The sequence below is a fragment of the Amblyomma americanum genome, chromosome 5 (genome assembly GCF_052857255.1).
Source record: "Amblyomma americanum isolate KBUSLIRL-KWMA chromosome 5, ASM5285725v1, whole genome shotgun sequence".
Lineage (NCBI taxonomy): Eukaryota > Metazoa > Arthropoda > Arachnida > Ixodida > Ixodidae > Amblyomma > Amblyomma americanum.
In genome coordinates, this window is record NC_135501.1 from 160118409 (window position 1) to 160139224 (window position 20816).

The 20816-nt window shown below is 44.1% G+C and overlaps 2 protein-coding genes across 2 annotated transcripts; one reads left to right on the top strand and one right to left on the bottom strand.

Annotated features, from left to right (window-relative positions):
* The first annotated feature begins 2899 nt into the window (after nt 1-2899).
* LOC144132870 (uncharacterized) lies at nt 2900-7540 on the top strand. Its single transcript, XM_077665583.1, has 3 exons — nt 2900-3041; nt 4710-4793; nt 6289-7540. Exons 2-3 carry the CDS (start codon nt 4724-4726, stop codon nt 6849-6851), a joined length of 633 nt encoding a protein of 210 aa, XP_077521709.1. The 5' UTR covers nt 2900-3041; nt 4710-4723; the 3' UTR covers nt 6852-7540.
* Nucleotides 7541-12384: 4844 nt separating this feature from the next.
* Nucleotides 12385-19311, bottom strand: LOC144135210 (uncharacterized). Its single transcript, XM_077667949.1, has 3 exons — nt 19191-19311; nt 17692-17778; nt 12385-14476 (listed from the first exon to the last, which is right to left on the bottom strand). Exons 2-3 carry the CDS (start codon nt 17762-17764, stop codon nt 13926-13928), a joined length of 624 nt encoding a protein of 207 aa, XP_077524075.1. The 5' UTR covers nt 17765-17778; nt 19191-19311; the 3' UTR covers nt 12385-13925.
* Between the last annotated feature and the right edge of the window lie 1505 nt (nt 19312-20816).

Consider the following 20816-nt stretch of genomic DNA (forward strand, 5'->3'; position numbering starts at 1 on the left):
ACTATTAAGTATGCGGACGGGGGCCCTTCGCAAACTGACAGAGCTGATATGTATTTTGAAAATAACCTGCGGCTTGGTCCATCAATATGTCACCAGCGACTACACCGCCAAGCTCACATCCACACCCTTGGAATGGCGTGAGCAGAGTCGTGTTGCCAGAGAGCGACGTGTTCTAGTCAGATTTAAAACATAGGTAGAATTGATTGACTATATCAAACGCGGTGTAAACAAAAACAGATAATTCTCGATATCATACTTATTTCATTGCTTGTATCTCTTAGCCAGTGCAACAATTTATATTTGCTGCTTTTTGAACGCTGCGGTAAGAAATAAATAAAATGTCTTGCATTGTCTTCTGATTTGGGAGGTTATTTAAATTTAGAGAATGTTTACCACTATTTTACCGCTTTTAAATCTTGCATGATTGTGTATGATGTCTCTCGATCGTCACCCTGTGATTATTTTTGTTACCTCTTACGTGTTTATACGAAACGTGGGTGTCAAGGAGTGAATAAAAAATTCAAACTCATCCAAGACAAGTTTGTGTTATCTGGAACTTTGACGAAATTGGCAAAGGAATGATCTTGCAACAATGCTTTGAATTATCCTTTACAAATGTGTTCCCAAAGCTATTAGTGTGATATGAGGTCTTCGGAATAGAAACACATCCTTCTGACTTGAAATACCTTAATCAAATTAAACTTAATGATTTTACGCACTGGAACTAACAAGAACAAGTTCAAGATTGAGAGAGCAGTGCCACCGACAATGGTGAATTCTCTCATACCCCTGTCACACGGGCAGTTTCAATCCCCATTGAGTCAGTGGACATCGAATGCACTGGGTATCGGAAAGTGCTACACAGCCGGTTTTAATGACCATTAAACTCAACTGAGATATACTGAATGGAAGTTTGTGAATGGCTATAAGAATATCAAAGGCCATCGAGAACAACCTCGCACTCACTATACGCTATAGCAACACTCTAATAACTATACACTATAACAACATTATACACTCTAAGAACAAATATAACGTCGAAATAAACAAAATGTATTTTTATTTATTTGCAAAATTTTAAAACTACATTAGCCAGTTAGAAAATTATTGATTAATTAGTAGTCGTAATCACAGCACCGCAGGACGTCTGGCAGTCATTCAATAAGCCGACACGGTTTTTTTGTGCGACATCGCGGCCTTCCGCTTTGTTTTTTTTCTTTTTTTTGCCTCATAGCGCACATTGTCACAACTGAGACCAAGAAGTGTCCCACAAATGCTGCAACGACAGTAGCTATGAACATGACAAGACGGTCACTGATGTGTGGCAACCTGACCGGGGAAAGGTGGACTCTTTCGAAACAAAATGCACATCGCTGCCTATCGTCGCCCTGCGATTGCTATCTGTAAATTATGCCGAACTGCGTACTATTTGAATGGCTTTTTGCGTGAAATGTTCATTTAAATTGACACTTACTCCACCACTCGCATCGTTTACTCAGCTTCACGGCGTACATTTTTTCCACTGTTGCTACCCCTAGCGCCATCTGTCGGAACGCATGCTCACTACTCACTGAATGATCACGGCAATTAGCCATGTGACCGCAGTACATATTGATGGTCAGTGCAAATTTCGATGGCCATTCACTCAGTGGTTGCCAGGTTGCCAGTGTGACACGGGTATAAAATTCCGAGTTAACACATAACCCCTGTATAGCCAGGATACCGCCTGGTCCAGTAAGCTCCCCATTCCTTTCTATGAGAGCCGGTTTTAGCTACGAGTTTCTGGGCATTTAATGTTTAAACAACCACATAAACATTCATCTGATATTTAGGCTTGACTTCGGGGTGCCTGGCTTTTTCCTTCCCAAACTCAGCTAAAGAAAAAGCTTCATCCTCCATGACTGAGCCTTCAAGAAATTTGCCAACGACTAACAAAATACAAGACTGCATGTCATTTCAGTCGCCCAAACAACCCTTGAGATAACCTAAACCTATTCTCCTACAGATCACAATTGAACACATTAGCCACTCTTAGTAGCGCCCACTTCTCTTTCTACATAGTCCATCCCAGCTGATTGAAACAATTCAGGCTAGCATATGAAAGCAGTATTTCTTTAGCCATGACATACTGTGGAGACAACAGCTAGCTACAAACGTCATAAAGGCATGAGGAACTTAGTAACGCAAGCAACACTATGAAAAGAGGACAGTTAAACAGCCTTGTTTTGTGATACCATTTGTCAAAAAAAGCGAGCAGAGGTGGCAATCTACGCAGCGTCATATTGCAGCTCTAGGGTCTATAATCGAAGCCTAGGTAAGGATTATGGTAGAAGAGATATTTTTCACAGAGGGGATGTAAAAAACCGACTTTTTAGGTGCTACCCATTGCTGCTAGAAGTCCGACATTGTACATACTGCACCGCACTTTTCAAGGATTAAATAAAGGATTAAATAAAGAAAGTGAAGCGCAAGAAACAGAATAAACAGAAATTTTTTGCAAGATGAGAGATATTTTCCTGTCTGTTTTTTAATCGTTAACCTTCTAGAAAAGGAAAAAGCGTCACCGGACGTTTTTGCTCGGTTTATCTCAAAGCTTCGCTGCAGATCAGCCACCACTCGCGTCAAGAGCACCCCTGCCCAAACAACACGATTTCTTCCCGAGCAGACACATGCATGCCAGACAGACGTCAGGACACGCTCAGACGTAAACGGCCTATCACGGCTAATTTTGTCGTTTAAAGGCCAGCAATCCTGCCAATCAGATACATTTGGCGCCGCTCAGAACATCCTATTGTAGGCTGGTTGCAGGGTGGTTTATCGCGGTTGCATTCAGTGCCGTTGCTCGACCGCGCGTCTCTTGAATGCGTGTCAAAAAACGTACAAAAACAAGGCCGACTGCGGCTCTATATTAGGTCCTGTGTGAGGCGACGTGCTTCAGTGTTGACCACAACCCCGTCGGAGACAACAGCTTTTTTGAGTAAGGTCATTTACATCGACACAGAAGTCCCAAATTATTTCGCCTTAGAAGACGTTGCTGAAAAGTGAGTATACTTATTCAGCTATCGTAGCCCAGACAGCAGTGTGCATTCGCTGCGATATATGTAGATCAATGATGGAAGCGCTTATATGGCGTGTGCTTATGTGAAAACAGCGGCCTAAGCCAGAATTTGATCTAATTCTTCCACTAAATAAAATACTTCAATACCTAACCTCGTTCGCATAGTGCAATTTAAGAGACAGAACTGCACTGATATGCTTCCGCCCGGGAGCATTCAAGGGAATCTTGTAGTTTGTCTCTACATAGCCATCAGGTTCAAAGTGTTGAAAATTTCATGCGATATTTATTTATGCGATATTTCATACGAAATATTCATGCGATATTTATTGATTATACTGACTGGAAGAAATTAGGGTGCTTGTTTGGAATTCGGCGATTGTGGTCTAGGGTTAAAAAGTAGCAGATTATTTCATGACCTCTATTCTTCCTTAAATATTGTGAATATAATCATTGTAGCATGGGACTTTAGCGGCCCTGAAGCCGCTAGATAAATACTTAGAAAAGCCTATGGTAAGCTTCTCTGCCGCAAAAAAGAGGTACTCTCCAAAATTTAACATTTTCTACGATCACAAAGCTCTCTGGTACCTAATATATTTTTAAAATTTAATCCACTTCAAAACGCGGTCTTCACAATCAGTCGGCATCGAAATTTTATCGAAGGAGGCGCCAAAATTGAGGCCGGGGTTATACCGAATGAAAGACGAAATTTCGGTTCGCTGGTAGCCTCGAGATCCTTACAAATCCAAAGATAACTGCTGAAGTTACCCAACCCTCTTCAAAGCTCCTGCTAACAGCCACCTCTAGAAGTTCTTTTCTATGGGATCGCTTGGTAGTACTAACGTTTTAGGCCCACTACATAACCTCTGACTACTTACAATTGTATAAATTTCAGCAAAAAACCTTTATTTATCTTGTGCTTGGCGAATAATGGCCTTAGCTGCCTATGTATCATTTAACACAACCTATCACAGCACAGGAAGACGCAATTTCTCTATGATTGTCTTAAAAATAACCTCTGGATTTACAGCTTCTCACGCAAATCAGCAGCAAAGCAACTGTCGTTAAACATTCTTTTCTAACGTTGGGCAAATGGGAATTACATCAGTTCAATCACCGCTCTGTTCGCGAGCCCACGGCATTCCAGTTCGCCAAACCAGCTTTAACTGTCCGGCCTATAAAAAATTCTAATTCATTGCGATAACCCTGTGGAGTACTTGAAAAAATCGCTATTTGATCTTTAAAACATTACATAGTACAAAAAGGCTATAAATCGAGACGGTAATTTTCTAAGCGGCAGTCTCGAAACATTTACCTGCGATCTCGGCAATCACGAATCTGTGAAAGTTTCTTCATCAACTTTGGGGTACATGAAGCCACATTCCTTTGTGGCTTGGCTGCCCAAGAAAGTAAAGGTCGTCTTCAGCTGCTTACTAAATCTATATTCGCTTTGCATAAACTACAAAATGGTTGCTCCAACGAATTCTTTATGGAAAGCAATCCTTTGTTTTTCCTTTCTTCTTTCACTCCCTCCTTATCCCTTCCCTTACGGCGCGGTTCAGGTGTCCAACGATATATGAGACAGATACTGCGCCATATCCTTTCCCCCCCAAAAACCAATTATATATAATATAAAAGCGATTCTTCATTTCAGGTTCAGCAAAAATAATGCGGTCACTATCTGCACTGATTTCTGTGTGCTTCGTGGGAATGGCTTCTGCTTTTCCCTACACAACAGGTAAGCGCCTGGTGTCAGCCGCAGCAGCAATGCGCTATAGAAATGTCTACGAGGGGCTCGGTATGCAGAAATCAAGTTCATGTATCCGAAGAGCGGTACGCAGAATAGAGTCGAGTATAATCGTTGTAATCATTGCTACTTAAAAAAAACGTTTTTATTGTTACTTATGTTTTATGTAACAAAACAGGGAAGTGATATTTCAGCAAAGCTGGAAGCCAAAAGTAGGTTTTTCCGGCGGGGAACTTTCATTAGGAAGATATATTCATTCTTTTCTACAATGGTCTCGCGATCCTAGTATACACCTAACAGACCTCACAAAGTCAGTGGTTCAACCAGGATTAGTGTCACCACTTGAAATAATGTCTTAGCCACGGTAACATTGTGTCTCTTGGGAAATAAACACTAGCGCTGTCAGAGAAGGTAAGCGCAGGCATTTGGTGCTCTCATTAAGCAGGTCAAAATGTTTTTTCTCCAATGAACTACGTGCACATTCACTGCCCTTTCGTTGATTTCACGGTTCCGTTTCATTGCTAAATCATCTCATTAAGTCGACCACAATGATATAATTACTATACTGTTTTTTCTGGGCTCCACTCTTACAAACGTATGAAGCGATTACAGTCGATTTCAAGATATATTTTGCAGCCACCAGGCTTGGGCTGGAATGGAATCATCAAAAAGCATAATTTCATGTTCGCGAAAATATAAGCGATGTAATTTCGCCCCGCGCTGGTTCATTTTTTTTTTTTTACTTCCAGAGAGCGAGCAAGAATGAACGCCGATGGAAATGTGTTGGAGTACAGGATCTGAACTTTTCAGTAGAGTGTTTACAACAGCAGCGTTAAAATAATGCCTTTTCTCAACGTTGCGAACGCTGTAGGTTTAGAAGCAATGGGTATGAATTTGCAGTCATAAAAGAAGCAACATTAAGTGAGAAGTCCAGTAGCAGAAAACACGTGAAAGATAAAGGCAAACAAGAACATAGAAAAGAATTCGCCAACGGTTCGCTGTCTCAAGGGTTAAGATAACGCGATGAGAGGTGTGTCAGATCCCCACAACAGGTATGATAAAAAGCATGCGAAAAATAACTCAGCGCGTTGAATGGATCTCTTTCCGAGTGCACTGAAAACATCGCTATTATCGCGTGAGAAAGCTGCCGAACTGTTATGATCCTTCTCTGACGTTCTCACGCCTATCGAATCTGGCCGCATGAAAGAAGAATAGATCCTCCTGCCTAGCGCCATTATCTTGTGCTTGCAATAATCATTTATTTACACGATTCGTGACATGGGCAATGAATTGCCTTTTACTGGTTCGTTGAGTGTTCCTACTTCTTACAGCGGCACCAAAATATAGCGCAAGGTTTGATGGTGATTGTAACTTAGCTACTATTTTTATCCGTAAACATCTCTCCAATTATCTATGGCTCGTCAAGTGCAACACAGCAGAGAATTTTGGGAAGACAACTGCCACTTTAACCGTATCTTTTGCGCAGACAACTCCTGCGACTTCACGCACATTGATCTGGACGGCGCCGTGGACAAACTCCTGGCCAAGCTCCCCGAGCACCATCTCGTCGGTTCCCAGTCGTTTTCACCACTGTTCGCAGGCCTTGAAATTGGTGGCCTCAACATCAGCGGCCTTGACGGAGTGCACGGGTATGGGCCACTCTTGCCCTACTGCGTCAACGGGACCCGAATGCTCCAGTTGGACCTCATTACTAGCAGCAACACCGCGCTCTCTACCCGATGGAGGCATTGCTCAGGAAGCGAAGGCAGCATTAGGCTTCGTTCGCGGATCACGCGCCTCACCACGCAGTTCAGTGTAACCTTAGACGAGTCGAGCCGCGATGTGGTGCTCTCTTATGAAGGGCCCGCGGTACCTGTGGCCACAGAAGGTCTCATTCTTGTGGTAGAAGGGGCTGGAGACATTGCGAGACAAGCCATAGGGGGCCTTAGCCTCGCCTTCAATGGGGCCTTCCAACAACTGTGGAGAATCCTTTTCAACGAGCACTTCGTAGTGGTTCTTCGTAACGCTCTGGTGGACAACACGGTTTGAACTATTCGCACCAGCGTCACAAAAGGCAACGCATGAAGACGCACGAAGACTAAGGAAAAGTGCCGGGGAAAAAACTTGTTCCAACGAAGCTGCAGTGAGATGCTGTAACACTAAGAGAAATAAAGATTTTTCGAAGAATTCAATATGAAACTTTCTGCAATTGGCAGCAAAGGTTGTGCTGCAACTGGAGAAGCAATATTCGAATAATTCTTTTCTTCATTCGGCGCAGGAAATGTTTTGTTAGAATTTAAACCAAGACATTGCACACAACTAAACAATGTTTAGTCACGATCAACGTCAATGGGTTCCAGTCCTAGCTTAGGAATCATTTTCACTTCTTAGAAGCTCTAAATCATTTAGATCATTTTGACATGTGTGGTTGTCTTTTCTGGATCATCTAGTTGATATTTTTTCATAGCTAGTTGTTTGCTTCCTATAACTCAAAATATATTTTCATTCTGGTAATTACAAACTGCAAAGATAGAATTATTGTCGCACATAGAACAGCAGATAATCATGTTTTACTTTTTCCATCGAAAACGTGCTAAACACGTACCCTCACGATCGCCGAATTTACTAGGTATTCTGGGCCATTTCTCGTTGCACCAGGGACAAAAAATGACCCAGATTACCTAGGACCTGTGGCTATCATCAGCGTTCCCAAAACCGCAGAGTACAATAAAGTTTTCTCTTCCTCTCATCCTCCTTGGTCATTTTTGGAATGTGCGACACTTTTTTCTTTCCATCACATTCTCACAAAGCACATCCTATAGAGCAAACAATTCCGCCAGTGGCCTTATCCTAAGATATCGCAAAAGGAAATTTCGCATACTCCAACTACTCAAAGACAATGTTAGAATGGATCGCCTGTGACACGTTAAGATATATAGGTGCAATCTTCAATGTGGTATCTACGGCGCTGTGATCTTAGGGGCCCTCTCGATGAATTCTTTTCTGGGGACGGAGGTTCCGCTAAGCTTCTGGCGTCGCTCTGCTGCCTGTCAAAGAAAAGCATGCGTATTTTCATAAATAATTTTGCACCCCGTTCCCGTGAAAGCACTCTGGAGAAATTAAAGCATCAAGCACCCAATCCGCCCTTTTCACGCAGCCGCTCCGTATATGTTAAATACGCTCCTCTTTTTCTCGGCACTTTCACATGCTCCACTGGTTGAAGAGAAACTGTGAGCATGAATATAATAATAATAATTGGTTTTTTGGGGAAAGGAAATGGCGCAGTATCTGTCTCATATATCTTTGGACCCCTGAACCGCGCCGTAAGGGAAGGGATAAAGGAGGGAGTGAAAGAAGAAAGGAAGAATAGGTGCCATAGCGGAGGGCTCCGGAATAATTTCGACCACCTGGGGAACTGTGAATGCGCAATTCAAGCCTGCGCAAAGCGCCAGATAACGGCAACTTTCAGATAACTCTCCGAGGAACTGGATAGTGCCACGTCGGTCACGTGAATTTGTTTTCAGCCAGTTTTCTGGGTAGCAGAACCATTTTGACGTAGTTCTCCCAAGTCGCCGCACGTTGTGAGGAAAGGAGGATTGGGAAGGTTGAACAATGAGCAATCACCTAACAGCGTGCACGCCATTACTTTTATTTCTCAGTACTAGCACGGGCATTTTACGTGGCATGTGGAGTGTCAGCAACAATTAAATGGAAAAAATTAATCGTGCGCCGAGCTTTCTTTCAAAATTGTATGTTTATACGGTTTATACGGTATGTTTATGCGTCCTCAATATCCACGACCTAAGTTGTTTTCTTAATTTTCAAGGCAGGATAACTTTTCTAACACCTTTAGAATCAAATTATATCTGCGACTTTTAGTGGCTTTTTATCTCTTGACTTTATTTTTAGATCTTGTGTTAGATGAAGTTTTAAAAATGCCTAAAATTATCAGGGAAAAGAAACGTAATAATTTAAACGACGTTAAGGAGGAGTATCGACTATTACTTTCCGGCCATATTTCGTGCGGTTTCACCGAAACACCATTCTCAGTCACGCCCGGCACGCAAACTGCACATGACTTTTGAATAATCTGCAAAGAATTCCTGTTCTTGTGCTGCTCAGACATTATTTTGCTGCCAGTAGATGCTGTTAACTTGTGGATATAATAAATTTTCAACGTTTTTAATTCTACATTTCAACCCGTTCTCCTTAAGTAAAGTAATTTGGTGGTCCTGGAATATTTATATTCCGGAAAAATTGCACTGTACCTAATTAAACTTTATTTTACGTGCTATTGTTCAATTAACAATTGGGCCGTCAATTAGGTTTTCAGAAACATTTTAAAAAGTTTCTGATACGATAGGGAGCACGCTAGTTCTTGTAACCAATGCATTTCTTCATTGCAATATCACATTTCCACTCACCGTTACGCTGCTGAAACCCAGCGGCACTGAGAGTTATGCCGGCCACAGCAATAGCTCACTATGTCATTTTTGTTTTGCTCTATTAGTCTCTAATAAGGCAAGACGTGTGTAAAAATTTCTTAAGATATCACTTTTGCTCCTGACACCATGTGCAAGTTTTCCTCGTCAACATGTAAGAACAAGGTACACGTAGTTGGTTGCGGAGAACAAAACACGCTTGGCATGCAGGTTTCTGCTGTTGTGTGTTACCAACATGAACCGTTGTTTATGTTGTTTATATTGGTATGGTAAACTGCTACTGCCAAAACAGCTCTTGATTCTAGGCAGCTGCCATCACAGGGATAACATCGACGATATCAACTAGGATCAAGTCTTAATTCATTCTGCCTTTTCAGAAGTCCCATTTCTTTATAAGATATTTTTGGGGTGAGGGTGGAGATTTGGCGCAAAAAAGTGATGAGCTAAGATTGATCGTGTAGGAAACCGCAAAGCAGTAGACGCACGCCTTTATAAAATATATTAATTTCTTCATTTACACTGGTTTGGAAGAGAGTGCAGAGAACGTGGCGTTGCTGCTTTTATAGGGGGCCTTCTAGGATCAGTGTACTCATCTCTTTGTAGAAACCGCGCAACTGAAAAGTTAGCCGTTTAGCATTTCTTCCAATGTCACCAGTCCAGTTCGGTCTAATTTCTGCGTCTCCTGAAGCAGATAATTATCAGCCTAGAACAAAAAGAACGCAGTGCACCCCGATCAGATCCACTGCATCAAGCGAGGTTCAAAACTCCGGCCACACTCACACGACAAGATCTGTGCAGCGAGCTTCAAGCAGAAGTCGGCGCAAGTGTGGTAGTTAACAAAATTTTTCACTTTCAAATGGTGGTCATGGCTATGTCGTGAGTGCTAACGTTAAGGTGCACATTTGCAGACAGATCGCGGATGCCAGCCGATATCGTACGCCAGAGAGTAAATTTATTTTACCTTAACGCACCTTAAGTGACCACACGTTTAATGTGCGCCCTCAAGGCGGATACCAAATTTCCCACGCAAGCACTCCTTCAATATAGCCAAAAGGTCTACATGTCCATGTACACCTTTTCGCTGTTCACAGCTTGATTGAGCGCGCGTGCGTGTTGGACTGCGCTGCGCGTGCGCAGTAGATGCCTGCATGAAATCCGCCAATCCGGACTCTGCTGAGACAGTCCAGTGGTAAGATGGCGGCGCTCAAAAATGCAAATGTGAAGAGGCCTATACGCGGACTTGGTCATTGTCTACATTACGCTCATAGATCCCTGGGAGTCCTCATACCGCACATGACGCAGTGATGCAGCGATTAGGCGAAGCGCCACTGCCTTGCGATGGCAGGTGCTGCAAACGGTGGATCTTGTGAGATCCAGCTTACTCTTCCCGAGCAACCACTCGCGACCAATTGTTTATTGAGCGGCCACCTGCCATGGTGGGCAGTTCGCTTACAGTGCGGCGGCCAGGTTGGCAATTTGCAGCGTGGGCAAGTTCTCATGACCTCTCAAGGCCACGTGATCAAGGTGTCAGGTGGGCCGCCAGGCCCCAGCTCACAAAGTCGGCTACTAGGATACTGACGGCATTGGGTTTTACACAGAGCGGTAGCCTTAACGCTGTCCAGTTAAATAGCGGCCAGCGCATACACCCCGATGGTAATATGGGACTTCCTCTATGAAGACCGCCGCATCTGGCATGTGTCGCGGAACATCTAGCAGGTTTAGTTTAATGTTTTTTTTTTCCAGTGCGCAGTGGGCGATAAAGAAAAAAGTTTGCATTTAGTCAGGCACGGGAGTATGAGTAGGAATGGCGCCTATCAGAAGCCGTGCAGAATGGGGTTATAAGTGTCCGCCCTATGACATTTGCATATCGACACGTATTGGTTCGCTGTTTTTTGTCGAGCCCGCCTTAAAATTCACATGGTGTCAGAAATTCGGTTAGTCGTCTCGTTGGATTGTAGTTGCGGAAAGAATATGGTCAGCAGCTTACACTAGCACAAGTCTGACGACGTCAGCACGTTGAAAACAATATTGGGCACAACAAAAATTTGAAACAACGGTGTTAGGCATAACAGCATGCATTTGCGATGACTAAGTAGTGATGCGGTGAACATGCTTTCATTGCTACATACGACGACTCTCACGTAGTTCTTAGGACGGTAAGAATATATTGCTGCTCATTATTACCGCACTCCAAATTTTTAACGCCATTTCAAAGGTTAAAAGCCTGATTAATTTGCCACACGAACGGTGACCGTGAGACTTAAACAAACAGCCAAATCAAAAGAAAGAGGGAGGATCAGTCTATGCCTAGAGAACTGTGCAGCGATGACTATCGGAAGTGGTTTTAAGGCGCTCTCTTCCGATGGATTGTGGTTTACGTGGCTTCACTAGGATACGGTGGGCCATACCAGCGCCATTGAGGTGAATGAATGTACACTTCGCGCTAAGCCACCTGTCCTAGGGTGCACTAGGGAGGAAAATGCTGCTTGAGTAGGCTACTCGAAGAGCACTCAAAAAACAAAACTTTCACTGAGCACTCGAGATCACCCGCGATCAGCTCCGCGATAACCAAAGGGAGTCAGTAAGGAAAGGAAAGAAGCGAGAAAGGTTGCTCGAAGGCATCCGTCCTGTTCTTGCTTGGTGGTTCTTGGAGCAATTGCTGAGGAATGTGGGATTTCATGTCGACGTTCTTTCCCAATGACGACAACGAGCCAGAATAATTAGTAAGAATGCAGGAAAATAACCAAACCAAGAATAACTTTCATGGCGGTGCTTTAGCAGTCGATCACGCATAATGTACGAATGCTGTGTACTAAACTTGATTGTTTGTTTTAAACGAAAACAATGCATTTATTAGCCTACTACATAAAGCTCTATACAAATCCTTCTTAATTTAAAAGAAGAAAGTGTTTATTGATATGAGCCGCAGAGCTAACTGGGGCGTTGTGAAAATGGCAGCAATTCATTAAGGATGCAGGTGACTGTGAACCTTGTCGAGAACTGCCTGAAACCACGTGAAGGACCGTCACGATATTTTTTCGGCCATACTAGCTCCAGCTGAAAAAAACTGGCGAAAACAGCTGATTCTAAAAAGGCTGCATTTTCTGTGACATTATTGACAAGCCATGTCTCTTTCACGATTAATCCACTTTTTCGGTATGACAACAGATATTAACCAAAACTACGCGCTTAAGAAGAAGGCTGCGTGTATTGCTGTAAGTCGAAGTCAATCGAAGATTTCTTTTCTGAGCAGTACGACATAGTTTTGCACCCACATCCAATTAGTCTGCGGTTGATTGATTTCTGCTTGAACTTCATAGAGGCGGTCATTATTGCAGAAGCTTGAACACGTATGTATCTTTCTCGAGCAGATTTCCAGACACAAGAAACATGTCGGCTGGGTCCTGACAGGAGTATGTGTCAACCCCGGTTATACCGTTTACGTGGGAGCGTAACAAGTACTGTCGGGTCGGCGAGATATGGGTTGGTGTATAGAGCAGTTGCTTTCACTTATTTCTCTAAGGATATGCGAAAGATCTTTGAATTTTTAATTAATAATGAACTTGCTGCGCTTTTACAATACGCGCGTGTGGTCTCGCTAGGCGTTTCGTTGTGTAATATAGGAACAAAAAATTGAAATTTACCTTCGATATAAATCTCTCACGAGAGCCTGCAATTAGAGTACTTTATATTTTTATTCAGGTTCCTTCTCGTATCATAATGGCCGTGGGCGCCCGGCGGTTACACTTTTTTCAAGTTTCAGCGGTTGTCACCCTAGAAAACAAGAGCGCGGCCACCTGTTCACCGATGAGAACCTAAACTACAATGCCACCTGCGCACAAAGCAACTGTCACGAGCAGTACCTGATGTTGTTGTGTGGTCTACGCTTTTACAACTTGCATTCTTACTTTGACGCCTCTTTCCTGCACCATTGAGCAGTATCGGCTGCTGCAATAAGAAGTCACTGCCCTTTGAAGGCGGACATAGAATATTTCCAAATGCACTTCTAGTTTGTAACCTAAGTGAAAGCAGATCAACATTTTACGTGACTTCCCACTCTGGATGGCGCATTTAGATACTGTTTTTACTGAAAGCAAACCAAGCGGAGAAAAATCCAAAATGAAAAAAAAAACCCTGCCTGACTGTATTAGCAGCCGTGTGTACCCTCCGCAGCTGGTAGTTTTTGGCCTAGTCTGGATGGCATTACCTTGAATAATGGTGAGTGATGAATTCTCTGAGTTATTTTACATTATGAGTTACAAAGAAGAGCACGTTCATGTATTATTTTAGCGTATTCTTGGTTCCCCCACAAACACGTGAAGGTGGGAGCACACCGTCAGATAAATGCCACCAGCAGCTAGTACATTCGAACATACTATAAAGACACAAACACTGCTTCATTTCTTTATTAGGTCAAAACTCGACATCCTGTCCTCTGTTTGTCATTCTGATTTATTTGTTTTTATGCGGATTATGAAATATTCAAGTAAACAAGTCATTTCCAATTATTCCAAGGCAAATAGGCCTAAAATATGAATGTAAAGTTTAATTTTTTTCAAACATTGCATATTTTACCTTGCAAAGTTCATTTCGTTTATAGTTAAGTGGAAATAATTTTCCTGCTCAGTTACACCGCTGATGAATTTAATGCCTTACTAGAGCCATTTTCTCGCGGAAAAGCTCACGCCAGAGCCTGACTAATTGACACGTAGAAGTAGTAGGCGAAGCGGGCGTTCCACAAACTTCGCAAAACGCCGGGAAACGCCAGAGACAGCAATTCAGTGAACACCTTCGCGGTGAACCCAGCCCCCTCCACTGAGAACTTCACTTCTTCTGTGGTCACTGGGAGCGTCGGCCCTTCGTACGTAAGCTTCACTTCCTCGCCCATTTCTGCCCTCTCCACACGCAGCACAGTCGTGAAGCGACTCAGCCTCGGCCGGAGCTCGAGGCTACCTCTCTGTCCGGTGCAGCTGCTCCACGGAATTGCGAAGTATACGTCCCCGTCGTTGGCAAGGTCCACCTGAACCATGCGAGTGCCGTTCACGCAGAAGGGTATCACCGCTCCGTATCGACGAAGCAGGTGTATACCGGTCATTTCAAGGTCGAGCAATTTCACGCCGATGGGGACTTCATTTGGTCGTATTGGTAAAGTCAGGGGTTCCTTGGGAAGCTTTGCAAGCATCCGAGAGATGGCGCCTTCAGCATCGATTTCGGTGAAGTCACATGACTTGTCTGCAAGGGAACGGGTATAAAATAAATGTTTATTTTCGCAGGTCAAACGACCTCTGAATTCATCATTTTTACCGCAGTTGCCAATTAAGAAGGGCAATTTATGTATAATGATGACCAACAAAGCTGATGTCGAGGAAATTCAAGCCGTGGATATAGCTTAGAAACATACAGACACAACTGGAACTCACCCATCAAGCGTGTTTGGTTCAGTTACTTCGGTACGAACTTTGATAAAATAACCTCTGCATACAATTGTACAAAAATTGATTTTAAAGGGGCCATGACAGCCTATTTTCACGCATACCCTACCTTGTCGCATATAATTCTCAAACTGTTAAATCAAAATTCCCTCAAGTTTCAGTTCATTCTGTGTGGTAAATATGTTTAAAACGAATTTTTTCCGTTTCTTCTGCGAACTGCTTGCTGGTCTGGCAACCTCTCATCGCTGACGTCATCGCTGACGTCAGACGCACACTGTGCATGGCGGTCGCTCGAAAAGTTTTCTTTTTTTAGCTTATCGAAATAAAATGCATTTTCAGTGTTTTCTTTTCGGAAGCCGTCAGCTTAGTACGCGACCTGAGTGATCCTTAAGAAAGCGAACTTGCTCGTGGCACCCCTTTTCTGATTATTGAGGAAACAGAAATCGATTGACCCCTGCTTTATTATTTACGCTCATAAACATGGTATTTTTATGTTATGAGTGTGATTTCTTTTGAGAAGTCAAGTGCTCCCGTATGTGAAAAGCGGCACGTGCCGTGCATGCCTTCACGATGTGCGCCGTGAAAGCCGCGGTGTTTTGTAGCTGGCTACCAATTTCTTGTCCGCTTTTCATCGACTCGATGATTAAACTCAAATTATCAGAAAGTGGCACTATAGTAACCATGAGGCACGAAAAGACCAGAGAAAAGTGCCGAATAAGACGACTTCCCTGTTGCATGTGTGCATTTGTAAGTCGAACACACATTCCCTTCGGCTCGTATAGAGCCCTTTTGCAGGACCCAAGCCGCTTGCAAAACCCTACGCGTCTCGAATGCTTTCACTGCCCGCACCGATGAATAGTAACCGCCGTCTAAACGAGGGCTTGAAAATGATAGTACATCATTAAGCGCATTGTGGCCTAGCAATTCGACGATCACGACAACTGCAGCCCCCCGCTGGGGTTGTTTACACAGCTGTGCGCAAACAGCAGTGCTCGTTTGCTTGACATAAAACGCAAGATGGGCTCTCCTTATCTTAAATATTACGTAGCGTTACCCACAGATTGTAGTTTTACTCATTTACACACTATGATAACACTGCAATAAGCGCGGCTGATGCTATATCGCCTGCTTGGGAAACGCTTCGCGTAGGACCAGCACTTCCCGCTAATTCTATCCGCTTGTCATCGGTATTTGATTTTAACGCGCTTTAGGTAAAAATACGTTCGGGCATTACTTCAATTAAGGAAAACAACCAGATTTGTCCACAGTCCACGCCGATGGCTGCTGCCGGATGCCTTCAGCACATGCTGTGCAGACCGGGTCACATATCGGCACTTCCCCCTTATTGTACTCGCGCCCCGCGATGTAGGCAGTCATCGCTTTGAGGGCACTATGGCCAAAACTACGCTCGACAGCTATTTTCAGGCGCTAAAACTTGCGAATTCACTCTCCGCAATAGCTGAAATCGCACACACGAAAGCTGCGTACTCGCTAGGCCTCGTCACGAAAGGGGCCGACGGTCCATCGTCGTTCGAAATTCAAGCATCTCGCAGGAGTTCCCGGATGATTAGTAAGAAAGTGTCAAGATATGAAATGCGGCCGCTCGTTTCGCTTTTTTCGATGAAGATAAGGTAGACACGCGCAGTTTTTCGGGATGTCTATTCACCGGACGTGAAGCTTTCGCTCGGCCGCACAAGCCCAGGCGACGGCGACGAGCGGCACCGTCGTGCGGCGTTTTCTGCCAGTGTCGCTCAATTGTCTCGCTTATAGATTCTATGCGCAGGCACCGAATGAAAGCACATCGCGTATTTCGCCGTGGCTAGCATCAAGTACAATAAGTTTTAAAATTCTCAAGTTTATAGAATGTCATACCAACTATAGTCCCCCACCACACTCTGCCAGTTCCCACTAAGTTCACTCTTTACACTACTGCGATACGGGGTCGTTGGTCGGGCTGAAGTCGTCGTCGGTGTAGCTTTACTGACCAGTGCGTCAGCGATGGCATTTGCATACCGACTAGCCAACCGACCGCCGATCGCCGTCCCATCGGTGTAACCGGACGCTATACCTATACCGAAGAATAACAGCGTTAGTATTATTAACGCTCTTGCGGCACCTGTCACTAATATATGGGGGACGACTGCTACTTCGATCGCCCAGGAAGTACAAGGGACAAGAGACCTCGCTGCGCACATTGCAGCAACGAGAGCAGACAACGTTGCTCCGTGTATGCCCTGGTGACGTCACGATAGCATTCAATATGGCGGTTGCTGCCGGTTGGAGTGTTTACCCGTTCTCAATTTTGATCGCAATTTTTGGAATATAGAGCGCGTCCAGGGCAGCTAAATTTCGCAAACTGAATCATAAGCTCTTGCATTAGTTGCTGAAGCACAAAACTGCAATATGAATAACGACCATGTCATGGCCCCTTTAAGGCACACTCCTATAAGCAATCAGAAAGCAAAAAACGAAGCACATATCAATGGTGTTCCTCTTATTGTTCTAAGCTTGTATGTAGTGACTTCCTGGTGCGTACATGCGAAGGCACTTTTGGTCAAATAACTGTTTCAAATGGAGGTCAGCTTAAAAAACAGAGCATATATAATTGCACTTTTGCAGACGGACACACAATTTCGAACTGCATCAAAATGTTCGACATCTTCGTTAGGATTCAAGTATGTCGAAATATTACGAGGTGTACAACACCCAGGAACCTCTTACCCAGGTCGTTCTTGAAGTAGCCAAAACCATTTTTACATTCGGTGTGTTGGTTATATTCTGAATTTTGGCGACCGAATGAGGTTCACCTTTGTAGGTGTCAAATGCGGGGAAATTTTCTTGATGAACGGAATCTAAACGCATCATTCATAGAACACTCAGATCACTGCAACGCAAGCTGTCACTGCGTCAAAGATTCATTGCCAGCCTTTTGGTGGCTTCATGCCACCGTATGTCACAACGATAGAGCTTTGAAAGTCGCATTATTTTTCTGAGAAAAAAGAATACTTTAATCACCTGTACTGTAGCGAAATCCAGCAGCTGACACGGCCATGCAGACCACACCAATAAGGAAGTTGGATGGCGACATGCTAGTTTTTGAAGCTGCAATAAACACAGTGAAGGACAGAAAATATGGCTGTAATGTACATTGAGATATACGTTTATCGAAGTTATTTATGATTTATGGGCGTTTAACGTCCCAAAGTGACTCAGCCTATGAGGGATGCCGTCGTGAAGGGCTCCGGAAATTTCGACCACCTGGGGTTCTTTGCTGTGCACTGACATCGCACAGCACACGCGCCTCTAAAATTTCACCTCCATCGAAATTGGACAGCCGCGGCCGGGATCAAAGCCGCGTCTTTCGGGCCAGCAGCCGAGCACAATAACCACTGCGGCGCCGTAGTGGTGTGTTTATATAACTGAACGTGCATAATTTTCGTGCGGAGAGATATAAGTTCAGCAAGCTTTCGTGGGTCATTTTAAATCATGTTAACGCATGTTGCAGAGCTGAATGAAAAAGTGGCGCTAGAACGTTAATCCGGTCATACTGATTGCTGCTGCCCTTAAAAACCCGAAAACTTTACTAAGCCACACTGAGTAGGGCGCCCAGCAACGTCAGTTCTAAATAATGTGTAATGAATTGTCACTGAGTATAAATAATGGTGTGGTAGCAGAAAAAATAACTAGCTCTTCATTGGTGTGCCTTTTATTTTTATACGTGCTATATCTAAACGCTGAAAGTCGCATTGGTCAGAACTTTGAGAAACCTCGTAGCGGTAGTTAAATTTCTGCCAGCACATATGTTGCCTAAACATAACGCTTCATGGCAGACGTTTTCGCATGTGCACATCGCATACACATTTGTTACAGTGAGGTATAAAAGTAAACCAGAAATGTAAGGACTGCTCCGCCTCATAACGGGCTGCACACCACACTCTGGAAGCGGAGATGATATCAAAAATAATTCATTTTTGCCTATAGTGTCTACCAACACTTGTTATGAAGACAGTCCCACGTCATTTTAATTCACGGTATTGTTCACGTGCGTCTGTTCTTCTGTACGACCATCCTCTCCGGGAGTAAAAGCTATTTTGAGCATGGGGAGGGGAGGGTACCTCATGATAGCAGAAAGCTATAACACGACCGCGACACCCGCGTTTCGATGGAGGCGGAACACAAAAGGCGCCCGTGTGCTGTGCGATGTCTTTGCACGTTAAAGATCCCCAGGTGGTCGAAATCGTTCCGAAGTCCACCACTAGAGCTCCTCTGTCTCCTTCCTCTTTTAATCCCGCCTTCCTTCTCTTATGGTGCGGTTGAGGTTTCCATCGAGAAGTGAGACGGTTGCTGCGTCATTTCCTTGGCGGAGAAACCTCTAATCGGAATCTTCATTTGTTTGATTTTTCTTGGAGGATGCGGCAAAAAAGCTTAAATTTCCGGTGCCAGAATATTCCTTGGCAAAGTGGCAACTTGTCCTGGGGTTGAGAATAGATCCTAAAAATTTCATAAATACTCACTATGTACGTATTCCACTACCACGTTGTCGTCAGCCGCCGGGACGAATTACTATGCGTAAAATGAGTACTTGCGACTAAGCTTGAAAGAGAAGTTGTAGGTCTTTGAGTTGCCTCCTCAAATGTTATGCCGCTGCAAAAAAAAAAACAGTCCAGCGGAAACACCCCCCGCTCTGTCGCTCATTAAAACGCGATAAAGCCAGCTGCATCCGCTCTTCGCTTCATGGCTCTAACAAGGCTTCATTTGATGGGTGACTGCACGCGTTCCGCGCACCGAATAAACTGCGTACTTTCTCCGCAAGAAACATCTAAGCAGATCTGTCGACGTCAAAGAAGTGACAAATTGAAGTAATTGATCACAATGAATACATAATCGTCTTCTAATGACGAAAAGCCTACTTTACACAAAAACGCTGGTGTTTTCAATCTAGCTAAGGCTACAGTGTGAAATACAGGCATCCGCACGAACATCTTTTGCCCCAAGGGAAGGTAGCCCTACGCGATTCACTGCCAACTGGTAATCGCGTGCTTCATTGGGTCATGCATGACGTCAAGAGTTTGCATAGTGCGGAGGAAATGAGGTGTTCTATTTTTTATCCCGAGATTTTCAGGTACCGCATTTATGCTCACGATATAGCAGCCCTTTTTTTCGACTTTGCCCGAGTGCGCCATTAAGACGAGCCAGGTCTTCATGGATCATACATGTCTAGAACGATGTTCCCTGCTGCGACTTCTCGGCAAACTAAATTTAGCAGCTGTGGACAACTTAAAACCGTGTTCATTGAACACTATTTATTGCCACTCCCGATCTCGGTACTCTTTCCTGACCTCGCCTGATCAGCGCGCTCCCAGGATCATCACCTTCCAGTGATGTTCATGGCGTTAAAAATCCCAGTCAGTTTAAATCCCTTTGAAGCTACGTCGGCCGACAAAGAGCGCCACACGCGGACTTGTCAAAACGCTGATCTCTTCAGACAAGAAATCAGTCATTTGATGGCTCCCCACAGCCATCCACATGACATAAGAGCGCTGAAACTTCGCATCAAATGAACCATCCAAGTACACAACAAGCGGCTGCAGCATGCCTGTCATGCCTCCAAGGATTATAGCAAAGTCCGTGCGCACTTTGGGAATTCGGGCTTGGCTCGAACAGTAACCTTTTACCAAAACTGTCGACAGCGAGAATGGTCTTGTTTCGCAGGGATCTCTTAGTTCTGATTTGGTTCTGCCAGGCGGTCTTTATCTAATCAAGGACTAGCTCGTCCGACGTCCTGCCCTTTTCTTTAACACGCATCTTGATGCCTTCGGCAAAGTTGCCCTGGACGACATCTTGAACACCACTTATGGAAGAAGTTTCCTGCCTTACAGCAGTAGTTCCGCTCCTCTCCTGCACACCGCAACGTTTTTTAGCATCATTTTAGTGCGTAGTGGAACTTCTGGTCCGTGGAACCAGATAGCGGTCTGACCCGCATTTCCAACCTATGGCAAAGCCTACTCATGTTCCATCGTACACACTTTTACAAAATGACAAAATCTCAGCAGCTTCTCTTCATGCTCTGTTGGTAGCCTCTGGCAAAACGTCGTTGGATGACGTACGGACAAATGATCCCGGTCCATAAATCGATGAAT

Bases quoted from the DNA above. Each gene is read 5' to 3' on its own strand.
- LOC144132870 (XM_077665583.1), top strand. From the start codon at position 4,724: ATGCGGTCACTATCTGCACTGATTTCTGTGTGCTTCGTGGGAATGGCT. The intron at 4,794-6,288 runs GTAAGCGCCTGG...TCTTTTGCGCAG, and splicing joins TGCTTTTCCCTACACAACAG to ACAACTCCTGCGACTTCACG.
- LOC144135210 (XM_077667949.1), bottom strand. From the start codon at position 17,764: ATGTCGCCATCCAACTTCCTTATTGGTGTGGTCTGCATGGCCGTGTCA. The intron at 14,477-17,691 runs GTGATTAAAGTA...GTTCCCTTGCAG, and splicing joins TGGATTTCGCTACAGTACAG to ACAAGTCATGTGACTTCACC.